At 53.5% G+C, this 16,152-nt stretch overlaps 1 protein-coding gene and 1 long non-coding RNA gene across 2 annotated transcripts; both read left to right on the plus strand.

Annotated features, from left to right (window-relative positions):
• Positions 1 to 1,145: 1,145 nt before the first annotated feature.
• Positions 1,146 to 13,565, plus strand: LOC138775069 (chymotrypsin-like elastase family member 3B). The gene is made up of 5 exons (XM_069955804.1): positions 1,146 to 1,161; positions 4,518 to 4,606; positions 5,356 to 5,453; positions 13,170 to 13,304; positions 13,418 to 13,565. The coding sequence occupies exons 2-5, from the start codon at positions 4,604 to 4,606 to the stop codon at positions 13,563 to 13,565; spliced, it is 384 nt and encodes a 127-aa protein (XP_069811905.1). The 5' UTR covers positions 1,146 to 1,161; positions 4,518 to 4,603.
• Positions 13,566 to 14,147: 582 nt separating this feature from the next.
• On the plus strand, positions 14,148 to 15,752 carry LOC138775070 (uncharacterized). The gene is made up of 3 exons (XR_011360482.1): positions 14,148 to 14,216; positions 14,329 to 14,478; positions 15,664 to 15,752. It is a non-coding gene; the product is annotated as an uncharacterized lncRNA (long non-coding RNA).
• The last annotated feature ends 400 nt before the right edge of the window (positions 15,753 to 16,152 follow it).

Genomic DNA, 16,152 nt, shown 5'->3' on the forward strand with positions numbered 1-16,152 from the left:
GGTATGGCGGTATATGTGTGACCTCCGCTGTTGGTAATGTGCACAGTGGTATGGCGGTATATTGTATGACCTCCGCTGTTGGTAATGTGCAGAGTGGTATGGCGGTATATGTGTGACCTCCGCTGTTGGTAATGTGCACAGTGGTATGGCGGTATATGTGTGACCTCCGCTGATGGTAATGTGCACAGTGGTATGGCGGTATATGTGTGACCTCCGCTGTTGTAATGTGCACAGTGGGTATGGCGGTATAATGTGTGACCTCCGCTGTTGGTAATGTGCACAGTGGTATGGCGGTATATGTGTGACCTCCGCTGTTGGTAATGTGCACAGTGGTATGGCAGATATATGTGTGACCTCCGCTGTTGGTAATGTGCACAGTGGTATGGCGGTATATGTGTGACCTCCGCTGTTGGTAATGTGCACAGTGGTATGGCGGTATATGTGTTGACCTCCGCTGTTGGTAATGTGCACAGTGGTGATGGCGGTATATGTGTGACCTCCGCTGTTGGTAATGTGCACAGTGGTATGGCGGTATATGTGTGACCTCCGCTGTTGGTAATTGCAGAGTGGTATGGCGGTATAATGTGTGACCTCCGCTGTTGGTAATGTGCACAGTGGTATGGCGGTATAGTGTGTGACCTCCGCTGTTGGTAATGTGCACAGTGGTATGGCGGTATATGTGTGACCTCCGCTGTTGGTAATGTGCACAGTGGTATGGCGGTATATGTGTGACCTCCGCTGTTGGTAATGTGCACAGTGGTATGGCGGTATGATGTGTGACCTCCGCTGTTGGTAATGTGCAGAGTGGTATGGCGGTATATGTGTGACCTCCGCTGTTGGTAATGTGCAGAGTGGTATGGCGGTATATGTGTGACCTCCGCTGTTGGTAATGTGCACAGTGGTATGGCGGTATATGTGTGACCTCCGCTGTTGGTAATGTGCACAGCTGGATATGTGTAATTTTTGCCGTTATGTCAGATGTTGCAGGTGTTTGTGTTATCAGTGCGGGGGGGGGGGGGGGGGTGACTCCCCCTCACTCTCCCTCACCATATGGAGTCTTCCCATGATGTCACTCAGCAGCATATATATAGCCCGGGGCCCCTGAGCGGCCATCACTGAGATGCTGAGACTGCTGGTGACCGGTGCTGCTGGCCGCAGTGGGTGAGTGCAACCCCGTCTCCTACCCTCCTATCCCCGAAATCCTATCCCCCGTCCTACTGTCCCCCTTACCCCCGTCCTAACTGTCCCCCGCCCTCCTGTCTTCTATTTCTGCTCTCCCCAGTCCCCCTGTCCCCCCCGTCCACCTTCCTGTGCCCCATCCTTCTGCCCCCCGTCCTCCACCTTCCTGTCCCTAGTCCTCCACCTTCCTGTCCCTAGTCCTCCACCTTCCTGTCCTCCGTCCTCCACCTTCCTGTCCCCCGTCCTCCACCTTCCTGTCCCCCATCCTTCTGCCCTCCGTCCTCCTGTCCCCCGTCCTCCACCTTCCTGTCCCCCCGTCCTCTTGTTCCCTTCCTTTCCCCCGTCTCCACCTTCCTGTCCCCCATCCTTCTGCCCTCCGTCCTCCTGTCCCCCGTCCTCCACCTTCCTTTCCCCCGTCCTCCACCTTCCTGTCCCCCATCCTTCTGCCCTCCGTCCTCCTGTCCCCCGTCCTCCACCTTCCTTTCCCCCATCCTCCACCTTCCTGTCCCCCGTCCTCTTGTTCCCTTCCTTTCCCCCGTCCTCCACCTTCCTGTCCCCCATCCTTCTGCCCTCCGTCCTCCTGTCCCCCGTCCTCCACCTTCCTGTCCCCCGTCCTCCACCTTCCTGTCCCCCATCCTTCTGCCCTCCGTCCTCCTGTCCCCTGTCCTCCACCTTCCTTTCCCCCGTCCTCCACCTTCCTGTCCCCCGTCCTCTTGTTCCCTTCCATGTCCCCCGTCCTCCTGTCCCCCGTCCTCCTGTCCCCTGTCCTCCACCTTCCTGCCCTCCGTCCTCCTGTCTCCCGTCCTCCGGTTCCCTGTCCTCCACCTACCTGTCCCCCGTCCTCCACCTTCCTGTCCCCCGTCCTAATGTCTCGTCCTCCACCTACCTGTCCCCCGTCCTCCTGTACCCTGTCCTCCACCTTCCTGTCCCCCGTCCTCCACCTTCCTGTCCCCCGTCCTCTTGTCCCCTTCCTGTCCCCCGCCCTCCTGTCCTCCACCTTCCTGTCCCCCGTCCTCCTGTTCCCTGTCCTCCACCTACCTGTCCCCCGTCCTCCACCTACCTGTCCCCTGTCCTCCTGTCCCCTGTCCTCCACCTTCCTGTCCCCCGTCCTCTTGTCCCCCGTCCTCCTGTCCCCTGTCCTCCACCTTCCTTTCCCCCGTCCTCCACCTTCCTGTTCCCCGTCCTCTTGTCCCCTTCCTGTCCCCCTTCCTCTACCTTCCTGTCCCCCGTCCTCCTGTCCCGTCCTCCACCTTCCTGTCCCCCGTCCTCCTGTCCCCCGTCCTCCACCTTCCTTTCCCCCGTCCTCCACCTTCCTGTTCCCCTTCCTCTACCTTCCTGTCCCCCGTCCTCCTGTCCCCCATCCTCCTGTCCCCTGTCCTAATGTCCCCTGTCCTCCACCTACCTGTCCCCCGTCCTCCTGTCCCCTGTCCTCCTGTCTCCCGTCCTCCTGTCCCCTGTCCTCCACCTACCTGTCCCCCGTCCTCCACCTTCCTGTCCCCCGTCCTAATGTCCCCTGTCCTCCACCTACCTGTCCCCCGTCCTCCTGTACCCTGTCCTCCACCTTCCTGTCCCCCGTCCTCCTGTCTTCCGTTCTCCTGTCCCTTGTCCTCCACCTACCTGTCCCCCGTCCTCCTGTCCTCCACCTTCCTGTCTCCCGTCCTCCTGTCCCTTGTCCTCCACCTACCTGTCCCTTGTCCTCCACCTACCTGTCCCCCGTCCTCCTGTCCTCCACCTTCCTGTCCCCCGTCCTAATGTCCTCTATCCTCCACCTACCTGTCCCCCGTCCTCCTGTCCCCTGTCCTCCACCTACCTGTCCCCCGTCCTCCTGTACCCTGTCCTCCTGTCCTCCACCTTCCTGTCCCCCGTTCTTGTGTCCCCCGCCCTCCTGTCCCCCGTCCTCCACCATCCTGTCCCCCGTCCTCCTGTCCCCCGTCCTCCACCATCCTGTCCTCCACCATCCTGTCCCCTGTCCCCCGTCCTCCTGTCCCCCGTCCTCCTGCTCTCCACCATCCTGTCCTCTGTCCTCCTTACCTCCACCTTCCTGTCCCCCGTTCTTGTGTCCCCTGCCCTCCTGTCCCCTGTCCTCCACCATCCTGTCCCCCGTCCTCCTGTCCCCTTCCTGTCCCCCGTCCTCCTGTCCCCTGTCCTCCACCATCCTGTCCCCCGTCCTCCTGTCCCCCGCCCTCCACCATCCTGTCCTCCACCATCCTGTCCCCCGTCCTCCTGTCCCCCGTCCTCCTGCCCTCCACCATCCTGTCCCCCGCCCTCCTGTCCCCTTTCCTGTCCCCTGTCCTCCACCATCCTGTCCCCCGTCCTCCTGTACCCCGCCCTCCACCATCCTGTCCTCCACCATCCTGTCCCCCGTCCTCCTGTCCCCCGTCCTCCTGTCCCCCGCCCTCCTGTCCCCTGCCCTCCTGTCCTCCACCATCCTGTCCCCTGCCCTCCTGTCCTTCACCATCCTGTCCCCCGCCCTCCTGTCCCCTGCCCTCCACCATCCTGTCCCCCGCCCTCCTGTCCCCTGCCCTCCACCATCCTGTCCCCTGCCCTCCTGTCCTCCACCATCCTGTCCTCCACCATCCTGTCCTCCACCATCCTGTCCCCTGCCCTCCACCATCCTGTCCCCCGTCCTCCTGTCCCCCGCCCTCCACCATCCTGTCCTCCACCATCCTGTCCCCCGTCCTCCTGTCCCCCGTCCTCCTGCCCTCCACCATCCTGTCCCCTTCCTGTCCCCCGTCCTCCTGTCCCCTGTCCTCCACCATCCTGTCCCCCGTCCTCCTGTCCCCCGCCCTCCACCATCCTGTCCTCCACCATCCTGTCCCCCGTCCTCCTGTCCCCCCGCCCTCCTGTCCCCTGCCCTCCTGTCCTCCACCATCCTGTCCCCCGCCCTCCTGTCCTTCTCCATCCTGTCCCCCGCCCTCCTGTCCCCTGCCCTCCACCATCCTGTCCCCCGCCCTCCTGTCCCCTGCCCTCCACCATCCTGTCCCCTGCCCTCCTGTCCTCCACCATCCTGTCCTCCACCATCCTGTCCCCCGTCCTCCTGTCCCCTGTCCTCCACCATCCTGTCCTCCACCATCCTGTCCCCTGCCCTCCTGTCCTTCACCATCCTGTCCCCCGCCCTCCTGTCCCCTGCCCTCCACCATCCTGTCCCCTGCCCTCCACCATCCTGTCCCCTGCCCTCCTGTCCTCCACCATCCTGTCCTCCACCATCCTGTCCCCCGTCCTCCTGTCCCCCGCCATCCTGTCCCCCGTCCTCCTGCCCTCCACCATCCTGTCCCCCGTCCTCCTGTCCCCCATTCTCTCTCCTACTAACTAGTTGTGTCCGTCTTTCGCTTTCTCAGCCTCCCATGGCTGCGGGGTGCCCACTTACCGGCCCACCACTCGTATTGTCAATGGAGAAGACGCAGTGCCGTACAGCTGGCCCTGGATGGTGAGTGACTGCTATACTGCTATCCTGCTGCCTACAGAATAGTGAGCGCAGCTCTGGAGGATAAGGATCGTGAGCGCAGCTCTGGAGGATGGGATTATTCAGCGCAGCTCTGGAGGATAAGGATCGTGAGTGCAGCTCTGGAGGATGGGATTAGTGAGTGCAGCTCTGGAGGATGAGAATAGTGAGCGCAGCTCTGGAGGATGGGATTAGTGAGCGCAGCTCTGGAGGATGAGAATAGTGAGCGCAGCTCTGGAGGATGAGAATAGTGAGCGCAGCTCTGGAGGATGAGAATAGTGAGCGCAGCTCTGAAGGATGGGATTAGTGAGCGCAGCTCTAAAGGGTGGGATTAGTGAGCGCAGCTCTGGAGGATGGGATTAGTGAGTGCAGCTCTGGAGGATGGGATTAGTGAGTGCAGCTCTGGAGGATGAGAATAGTGAGCGCAGCTCTGGAGGATGAGAATAGTGAGCGCAGCTCTGGAGGATGGGATTAGTGAGTGCAGCTCTGGAGGATGAGAATAGTGAGCGCAGCTCTGGAGGATGAGAATAGTGAGCGCAGCTCTGAAGGATGGGATTAGTGAGCGCAGCTCTGGAGGATGGGATTAGTGAGCGCAGCTCTGGAGGATGAGAATAGTGAGCGCAGCTCTGGAGGATGGGATTAGTAACGCAGCTCTGGAGGATAAGGATTGTGAGTGCAGCTCTGGAAGACATGCTGTGCCCCCATATACTGATCTCCTCTCTGGTGACTTCCAGGCGTCTCAGCAGGTTCTGTATGATGGCGATTACGTCCATAACTGTGGCGCCAGCCTGATCGCAGCACGCTGGGTACTGACTGCAGCACATTGCATCAAGTAGGTTCATAGGAGTGAGGGGCGGTATAACACTGATCATCCTGTATATAATACACCAGGGGCCGGTATAACACTGATCATCCTGTACACCAGGGGGCGGTATAACACTGATCATCCTGTACACCAGGGGGCGGTAATAACACTGATCATCCTGTACACCAGGGGGCGGTATAAACACTGATCATCCTGTACACCAGGGGGCGGTATAACACTGATCATCCTGTATATAATACACCAGGGGGCGGTATAACACTGATCATCCTGTACACCAGGGGGCGGTATAACACTGATCATCCTGTACACCAGGGGGCGGTATAACACTGATCATCCTGTATATAATACACCAGGGGGCGGTATAACACTGATCATCCTGTATATAATACACCAGGGGGCGGTATAACACTGATCATCCTGTACACCAGGGGGCGGTATAACACTGATCATCCTGTACACCAGGGGGCGGTATAACACTGATCATCCTGTATATAATACACCAGGGGGCGGTATAACACTGATCATCCTGTACACCAGGGGGCGGTATAACACCGATCATCCTGTACACCAGGGGGCGGTATAACACCGATCATCCTGTACACCAGGGGGCGGTATAACACTGATCATCCTGTATATAATACACCAGGGGGCGGTATAACACTGATCATCCTGTACACCAGGGGGGCGGTATAACACTGATCATCCTGTACACCAGGGGGCGGTATAACACTGATCATCCTGTACACCAGGGGGCGGTATAACACTGATCATCCTGTATATAATACACCAGGGGGCGGTATAACACTGATCATCCTGTACACCAGGGGGCGGTATATACACTGATCATCCTGTATATAATACACACAGGGGGGGGCGGTATAACACTGATCATCCTGTACACCAGGGGGCGGTATAACACTGATCATCCTGTACACCAGGGGGCGTATAACACTGATCATCCTGTATATAATACACCGAGGGGGCGGTATAAACACTGATCATCCTGTACACCAGGGGGCGGTATACCACTGATCATCCTGTACACCAGGGGGCGGTATAACACTGATCATCCGTATATAATACACCAGGGGGCGGTATAACACTGATCATCCTGTATATAATACACCAGGGGGGCGGTATAACACTGATCATCCTGGTACACCAGGGGGGCGGTATAACACTGATCATCCTGTACACCATGGGGCGGTAGAACACTGATCATCCTGTATATAATACACCAGGGGGCGTATAACACTGATCATCCTGTACACCAGGGGGCGGTAATAACACCGATCATCCTGTACACCAGGGGGCGGTATAACACCGATCATCCTGTACACCAGGGGGCGGTATAACACTGATCATCCTGTATATAATACACCAGGGGGGCGGTATAACACTGATCATCCTGTACCCAGGGGGCGGTATAACACTGATCATCCTGTACACCAGGGGGCGGTATAACCACTGATCATCCTGTACACTAGGGGGCGGTATAACACTGATCATCCTGTATATAATACACCAGGGGGGCGGTATAACACTGATCATCCTGTACACCAGGGGGGCGGTATAAACACTGATCATCCTGTATATAATACACCAGGGGGGCGGTATAAACACTGATCATCCTGTACACCAGGGGGCGGTATAACACTGATCATCCTGTATATAATACACCAGGGGGCGGTATAACACTAATCATCCTGTACACCAGGGGGGCGGTATAACACTGATCATCCTGTACACCAGGGGGCGGTATAACACTGATCATCCTGTACACCAGGGGGGCGGTATACACTGATCATCCTGTATATAATACACCAGGGGGCGTAATAACACTGATCATCCTGTACACCAGGGGGCGGTATAACACTGATCATCCTGTATATAATACACCAGGGGGCGGTATAACACTGATCATCCTGTACACCAGGGGGCGGTATAACACTGATCATCCTGTACACCAGGGGGGCGGTATAACACTGATCATCCTGTACACCAGGGGGCGGTATAACACTGATCATCCTGTATATAATACACCAGGGGGCGGTATAACACTCATCATCCTGTATATAATACACCAGGGGGCGGTATAACACTGATCATCCTGTATATAATACACCAGGGGGGCGGTATAACACTCATCATCCTGTACACCAGGGGGCGGTATAAACACTGATCATCCTGTATATAATACACCAGGGGGCGGTATAACACTGATCATCCTGTACACCAGGGGGCGGTATAACACTGATCATCCTGTACACCAGGGGGCGGTATAACACTGATCATCCTGTACACCAGGGGCGGTATAACACTGATCATCCTGTATATAATACACCAGGGGGCGTATAACAATGATCATCCTGTACACCAGGGGGCGGTATAACACTGATCATCCTGTATATATTACACCAGGGGGCAGTATAACACTATCATCCTGTACACCAGGGGGCGGTATAAACAACTGATCATCCTGTATAATAATACACCAGGGGGCGGTATAACACTGATCATCCTGTATATAATACACCAGGGGCGGTATAACACTGATCATCCGGTATATAATACACCAGGGGGCGGTATAACACTGATCATCCTGTACACCAGGGGGCGGTATAAACACTGATCATCCTGTACACAGGGGGGCGGTATAAGCACTGATCATCCTGTACACCAGGGGGCGGTATAACACTGATCATCCTGTATATATACACCAGGGGGCGGTATAACCATGATCATCCTGTACACCAGGGGGCGGTAATAACACTGATCATCCTGTATATATTACACCAGGGGGCGGTATAACACTGATCATCCTGTATATAATAAACCAGGGGGCGGTATAACACTGATCATCCTGTATAATACACCAGGGGGCGGTATAACACTGATCATCCTGTACACCAGGGGGCAGTATAACACTAATCATCCTGTACGCCAGGGGGCGGTATAACACTGATCATCCTGTATATAATACACCAGGGGGCGGTATAACACTGATCATCCTGTATATAATACACCAGGGGGCGGTATAACACTGATCATCCTGTATATAATACACCAGGGGGGCGGTATAGACACTGATCATCCTGTACAACCAGGGGGCGGTATAACACTGATCATCCTTTATATAATACACCAGGGGGCAGTATAACACTGATCATCCTGTACACCAGGGGGCGGTATAACACTAATCATCCTGTACACCAGGGGGCGGTATAACACTGATCATCCTTTATATAATACACCAGGGGGCAGTATAACACTGATCATCCTGTACACCAGGGGGCGGTATAACACTGATCATCCTGTACACCAGGGGGCGGTATAACACTAATCATCCTGTACACCAGGGGGCGGTATAATACTGGATCATCCTGTATATATTACACCAGGGGGCAGTATATAACACTGATCATCCTGGTATATATTACACCAGGGGGCGGTATAACACTGATCATCCTAGTATATAATACACCAGGGGAGCGGTATAACACTGATCATCCTGTACACCAGGGGGCGGTATAACACTGATCATCCTGTACACCAGGGGCGGTATAACACTCATCATCCTGTATATAATACACCAGGGGGCGGTATAATACTGATCATCCTGTATATAATACGCCAGGGGCGGTATAACACTGATCATCCTGTACACCAGGGGCGGTATAACACTGATCATCCTGTATATAATACACCAGGGGGCGGTATAACACTGATCATCCTGTACACCAGGGGGCGGTATAACACTGATCATCCTGTATATATTACACCAGGGGGCAGTATAATACTGATCATCCTGTATATATTACACCAGGGGGCGGTATAACACTGATCATCCTGTATATAATACACCAGGGGGCGGTATAACACTGATCATCCTGTACACCAGGGGGCGGTATAACACTGATCATCCTGTATATAATACACCAGGGGGCGGTATAATACTGATCATCCTGTATATAATACGCCAGGGGGCGGTATAACACTGATCATCCTGTACACCAGGGGGCGGTATAACACTGATCATCCTGTATATAATACACCAGGGGGCGGTATAACACTGATCATCCTGTACACCAGGGGGCGGTATAACACTGATCATCCTGTATATATTACACCAGGGGGCAGTATAATACTGATCATCCTGTATATATTACACCAGGGGGCGGTATAACACTGATCATCCTGTATATAATACACCAGGGGGCGGTATAACACTGATCATCCTGTACACCAGGGGGCGGTTTAACACTGATCATCCTGTATATAATACACCAGGGGGCGGTATAACACTGTTCATCCTGTACACCAGGGGGCGGTATAACACTGATCATCCTGTACACCAGGGGGCGGTATAACACTGATCATCCTGTACACCAGGGGGCGGTATAACACTGATCATCCTGTACACCAGGGGGGCGGTATAACACTGATCATCCTGTACACCAGGGGGCGGTATAACACTGATCATCCTTTATATAATACACCAGGGGGCGGTATAACACTGATCATCCTGTACACTAGGGGGCGGTATAACACTGATCATCCTGTATATAATACACCAGGGGGCGGTATAACACTGATCATCCTGTATATAATACACCAGGGGGCGGTATAACACTGATCATCCTGTATATAATACACCAGGGGGCGGTATAACACTGATCATCCTGTATATAATACACCAGGGGGCGGTTATAACACTGATCATCCTGTATATAATACACCAGGGGGCGGTATAACACTAATCATCCTGTACACCAGGGGGCGGTATAACACTGATCATCCTGTACACTAGGGGGCGGTATAACACTGATCATCCTGTATATAATACACCAGGGGGCAGTATAACACTAATCATCCTGTATATAATACACCAGGGGGCAGTATAACACTGATCATCCTGTACACCAGGGGGCGGTATAACACTGATCATCCTGTACACCAGGGGGCGGTATAACACTGATCATCCTGTATATAATACACCAGGGGGCGGTATAACACTGATCATCCTGTACACCAGGGGGCGGTATAACACTGATCATCCTGTACACCAGGGGGCGGTATAACACTGATCATCCTGTACACCAGGGGGCGGTATAACCCTGATCATCCTGTACACCAGGGGGTGGTATAACACTAATCATCCTGTACACAAGGGGGCGGTATAACACTGATCATCCTTTATATAATACACCAGGGGGCGGTATAACACTGATCATCCTGTATATAATACACCAGGGGGCGGTATAACACAGATCATCCTGTACACCAGGGGGCGGTATAACACTGATCATCCTGTATATAATACACCAGGGGGCGGTATAACACTGATCATCCTGTATATAATACACCAGGGGGCGGTATAACACTCATCATCCTGTATATAATACATCAGGGGGCGGTATAACACTGATCATCCTGTTCACCAGGGGGCGGTATAACACTGATCATCCTGTATATAATACACCAGGGGGCAGTATAACACTGATTATCCTGTACACCAGGGGGCGGTATAACACTGATCATCCTGTATATAATACATCAGGGGGCGGTATAACACTGATCATCCTGTATAATACACCAGGGGCGGTATAACACTGATCATTCTGTACACCAGGGGGCGGTATAACACTCATCATCCTGTACACCAGGGGGCGGTATAACACTGATCATCCTGTACACCAGGGGGCGGTATAACACTGATCATCCTGTACACCAGGGGGCGGTATAACACTGATCATCCTGTACACCAGGGGGCGGTATAACACTGATCATCCTGTATATATTACACCAGGGGGGCGGTATAACACTGATCATCCTGTACACCAGGGGGCGGTATAACACTAATCATCCTGTACACCAGGGGGGCGGTATAACATTGATCATCCTGTACACCAGGGGGCAGTATAACACTGATCATCCTGTACACCAGGGGGGCGGTATATACACTGATCATCCTGTATATAATACGCCAGGGGGGCGGTATAACACTGATCATCCTGTACACCAGGGGGCGGTATAACACTGATCATCCTGTATATAATACCACCAGGGGGCGGTATAACACTGATCATCCTGTACACCAGGGGGCGGTATAAACACTGATCATCCTGTATATAATACACCAGGGGGCGGTATAACACTGATCATCCTGTACACCAGGGGGCGGTATAACACTGATCATCCTGTATATAATACACCAGGGGGCGGTATAACACTGATCATCCTGTACACCAGGGGGCGGTATAAACACTGATCATCCTGTATATAATACACCAGGGGGCGGTATAACACTGATCATCCTGGTACACCAGGGGCGGTATAACACTGATCATCCTGTACACCAAGGGGCGGTTTAACACTGATCATCCTGTACACCAGGGGGGCGGTATAACACTGATCATCCTGTATATAATACGCCAGGGGGCGGTATAACACTGATCATCCTGTACACCAGGGGGCGGTATAACACTGATCATCCTGTATATAATACACCAGGGGGCGGTATAACACTGATCATCCTGTACACCAGGGGGCTGTATAACACTGATCATCCTGTATATAATACACCAGGGGGCGGTATAAAACTGATCATCCTGTATATAATACACCAGGGGGCGGTATAACACTCATCATCCTGTATATAATACACCAGGGGGCGGTATAACACTGATCATCCTGTACACCAGGGGGGCGGTATAACACTGATCATCCTTTATATAATACACCAGGGGGCGGTATAACACTCATCATCCTGTATATAATACACCAGGGGGCGGTATAACACTGATCATCCTGTACACCAGGGGGCGGTATAACACTGATCATCCTGTATACCAGGGGGCGGTATAACACTGATCATCCTGTACACCAGGGGGCGGTATAACACTGATCATCCTGTACACCAGGGGGTGGTATAACACTAATCATCCTGTACACAAGGGGGCGGTATAACACTGATCATCCTTTATATAATACACCAGGGGGCGGTATAACACTGATCATCCTGTATATAATACACCAGGGGGCGGTATAACACAGATCATCCTGTATACCAGGGGGCGGTATAACACTGATCATCCTGTATATAATACACCAGGGGGCGGTATAACACAGATCATCCTGTATACCAGGGGGCAGTATAACACTGATCATCCTGTAGATAATACACCAGGGGGCGGTATAACACATCATCCTGTACACCAGGGGGGCGGTATAACACTGATCATCCTGTATATAATACACCAGGGGGCGGTATAACACTGATCATCCTGTATATAATACACCAGGGGGCGGTATAACACTCATCATCCTGTATATAATACATCAGGGGGCGGTATAACACTCATCATCCTTTATATAATACACCAGGGGGCGGTATAACACTGATCATCCTTTATATAATACACCAGGGGGGCGGTATAAACACTCATCATCCTGTACACCAGGGGCGGTATAACACTCATCATCCTGTATATAATACACCAGGGGGCGGTATAACACTGATCATCCTGTACACCAGGGGGCGGTATAACACTGATCATCCTGTACACCAGGGGGCGGTATAACACTGATCATCCTTTATATAATACACCAGGGGGCGGTATAACACTGATCATCCTGTACACCAGGGGACAGTATAACACTGATCATCCTGTATATAATACACCAGGGGGCGGTATAATACGAATCATATTTCGGTTTCAGCCTCCGTAAGACGTATCGCATCGTTTTGGGGGAGCACGACCGCCGGGTGGAGGAGGGACATGAACAATACTTCCACCTTAACCCTGAAGACTTTTTTGTTCACCCGAAGTGGGACAACAGTTGCCCTGAGTGCGGGTAAGTGCCATCCTCCTCCTCTCTGACTCCTGGATATCATGTGACTGATCAGGTGACTTGCAGGGTCCGTAGGCTGTGGCTGTGTCAGTCATCCAGTCCTTCTTCTCCCTCAGTTATGATATCGCCCTCATCAAGTTACCCCGAGAGGCAGAACTGAATGAGGAGGTGCAGCTGGGGTGCCTGCCCCGCCCCCGAGGAGCCCCGCTCTATGCCGACCAGGAGTGTTACCAAGCAGGATGGGGACTGATAGCCCGTGAGTGACCGCAGCTGTATACCTATATGTATGTATATATATAGGTGTGTATACCTGTATATATAGGTGGAGGTGTATACCAGTGCATATATATATAGGGGAGGTGTATACCTGTATATATAGGGGGAGCTGTATACCTGTATATATAGGGGGAGCTGTATAGCTGTATATATAGGGGGAGCTGTATATATATAGGGGCCAGGAGGAGCTGTATATATATATATATATATATATATATATATATATATATATAGGGGGAGGTGTATAGCTGTAGATATATATATATATAGGGGGAGGTGTATAGCTGTAGATATAGGGGGCAGGAGGAGCTGTATATATATATATATATAGGGGGAGGTGTATAGCTGTATATATAGGAGGAGCTGTATACCGGTGTGTGTATATATATATATGGGGAGGTGTATAGCTGTAGATATAGGGGGCAGGAGGAGCTGTATACCTCTATATACATAGATGGGTTCTAGGATCCCCCATTAACCCTTCTGTGCCCTGTGCAGATAATGGCCCTCAGGCCTCAGTCCTCCAGCAGGCTATGCTGCCCATTGTGATGACTCCCATTGCTCCCAGTTGGACTGGTGGGCGAGTTGGTGAACGAGCTGATGCTCTGCGCCGGAGGACGCAATAAGGCCAGCTGCAGTGTGAGTTATTTGGTGGGCGGGACTGTGATGGAGGCTCCGCCCTTTGTTTGGGGTAGTCCCCAGCCTTCCAGTATGATGGGAGTATTCATCCATGTGCTTTGTGTGTGATCAGAGTGACTCCGGGGGACCCCTGAACTGTCAGGACACAGACGGACGCTGGTACATCCAGGGGATCGTCAGCTTCGGACCCCCCACCTGTAACGCGCCCAAGAGACCCTCCGTATTCACCCGCGTGTCACTATTCACTGATTGGATAAATGAGGTGAGAGGGGGCGGAGTCAGAGATCACACTGATCAGACTAGGATGGGGCGGGGTCAGGGATCACACTGATCAGACTAGGATGGGGCGGGGTCAGGGATCACACTGATCAGACTAGGAGGGGGCGGGGTCAGGGATCACACTGATCAGACTAGGAGGGGGCGGGGTCAGGGATCACACTGATCAGACTAGGAGGGGGCGGGGTCAGAGATCACACTGATCAGACTAGGAGGGGGCGGAGTCAGGGATCACACTGATCAGACTAGGAGGGGCGGGGTCAGGGATCACACTGATCAGACTAGGAGGGGGTGGGGTCAGGGATCACACTGATCAGACTAGGAGGGGGCGGGGTCAGAGATCACACTGATCAGACTAGGAGGGGGCGGGGTCAGGGATCACACTGATCAGACTAGGAGGGGGCGGAGTCAGGGATCACACTGATCAGACTAGAAGGGGGCGGGGTCAGGGATCACACTGATCAGACTAGGAGGGGGCGGAGTCAGGAATCACACTGATCAGACTAGGAGGGGGCAGGGTCAGGGATCACACTGATCAGACTAGGAGGGGGCGGGGTCAGGGATCACACTGATCAGACTAGGAGGGGGCGGAGTCAGGGATCACACTGATCATACTAGGAGGGGGCAGGGTCAGGGATCACACTGATCAGACTAGGAGGGGGCGGGGTCAGGGATCACACTGATCAGACTAGGAGGGGGCGGGGTTAGGGATCACACTGATCAGACTAGGATGGGGTGGGGTCAGGGATCACACTGATCAGACTAGGAGGGGCGGGGTCAGGGATCACACTGATCAGACTAGGCGGGGGCGGGGTCAGGGATCACAATGATCAGAGAAGGAGGGGCGGGGTCAGGGATCACACTGATCAGACTAGGCGGGGGCGGGGTCAGGGATACACTGATCAGACTAGGAGGGGGCGGGGTCAGGGATCACAATGATCAGAGAAGGAGGGGCGGGGTCAGGGATCACACTGATCAGACTAGGCGGGGGCGGGGTCAGGGATCACACTGATCAGACTAGGAGGGCCGGGGTCAGGGATCACAATGATCAGAGAAGGAGGGGCGGGGTCAGAGATCCCATGATCATACAGAAATGGGGCGGGATCTGAGGTCATGTGATCATACAGGAATGCACGGTCAGCAATCACACTCCTAGTTCTCGTATTTACAGACAATCACCAGAAGCTAATTGTTGGCGATGCGTTTCCTGGGGACGTGGATTACTGATGCACAGACGTCATATGGTGATCAGGATTCATGGCGGCCAAACCACCCCCCGAGACCTCCAATAAAGAGAGAAACTGCACCTTCTGTTTTTTCCTTTCTTTATTAGTCAGTATTGACAGCAGCGCAGAGTATTTTAGGGTCTCCTGTCTGGTCTCCTGGTTAGTGGAGGGAGGTGCTGTAACTAAAGGAGACCCCATGGTGATACATTGCCCCCCAGCGCACTGTCGCCCCTTGGGTATACATTGCCCCCCAGCGCACTGTCGCCCCATGGGTATACATTGCCCCCCAGCACACTGTCGCCCCATGGGTATACATTGCCCCCCAGCGCACTGTCGCCCCATGGGTATACATTGCCCCCCAGCGCACTGTCGCCCCATGGGTATACATTGCCCCCCAGCGCACTGTCGCCCCATGGGTATACATTGCCCCCCAG

This window comes from Dendropsophus ebraccatus, unplaced genomic scaffold, assembly GCF_027789765.1.
Source record: "Dendropsophus ebraccatus isolate aDenEbr1 unplaced genomic scaffold, aDenEbr1.pat pat_scaffold_1291_ctg1, whole genome shotgun sequence".
In the NCBI taxonomy this organism is placed as follows: domain Eukaryota; kingdom Metazoa; phylum Chordata; class Amphibia; order Anura; family Hylidae; genus Dendropsophus; species Dendropsophus ebraccatus.

Bases quoted from the DNA above. Each gene is read 5' to 3' on its own strand.
- LOC138775069 (XM_069955804.1), top strand. The intron at 5,454-13,169 runs GTAGGTTCATAG...TTTCGGTTTCAG, and splicing joins ACTGCAGCACATTGCATCAA to CCTCCGTAAGACGTATCGCA. The intron at 13,305-13,417 runs GTAAGTGCCATC...CTTCTCCCTCAG, and splicing joins AACAGTTGCCCTGAGTGCGG to TTATGATATCGCCCTCATCA.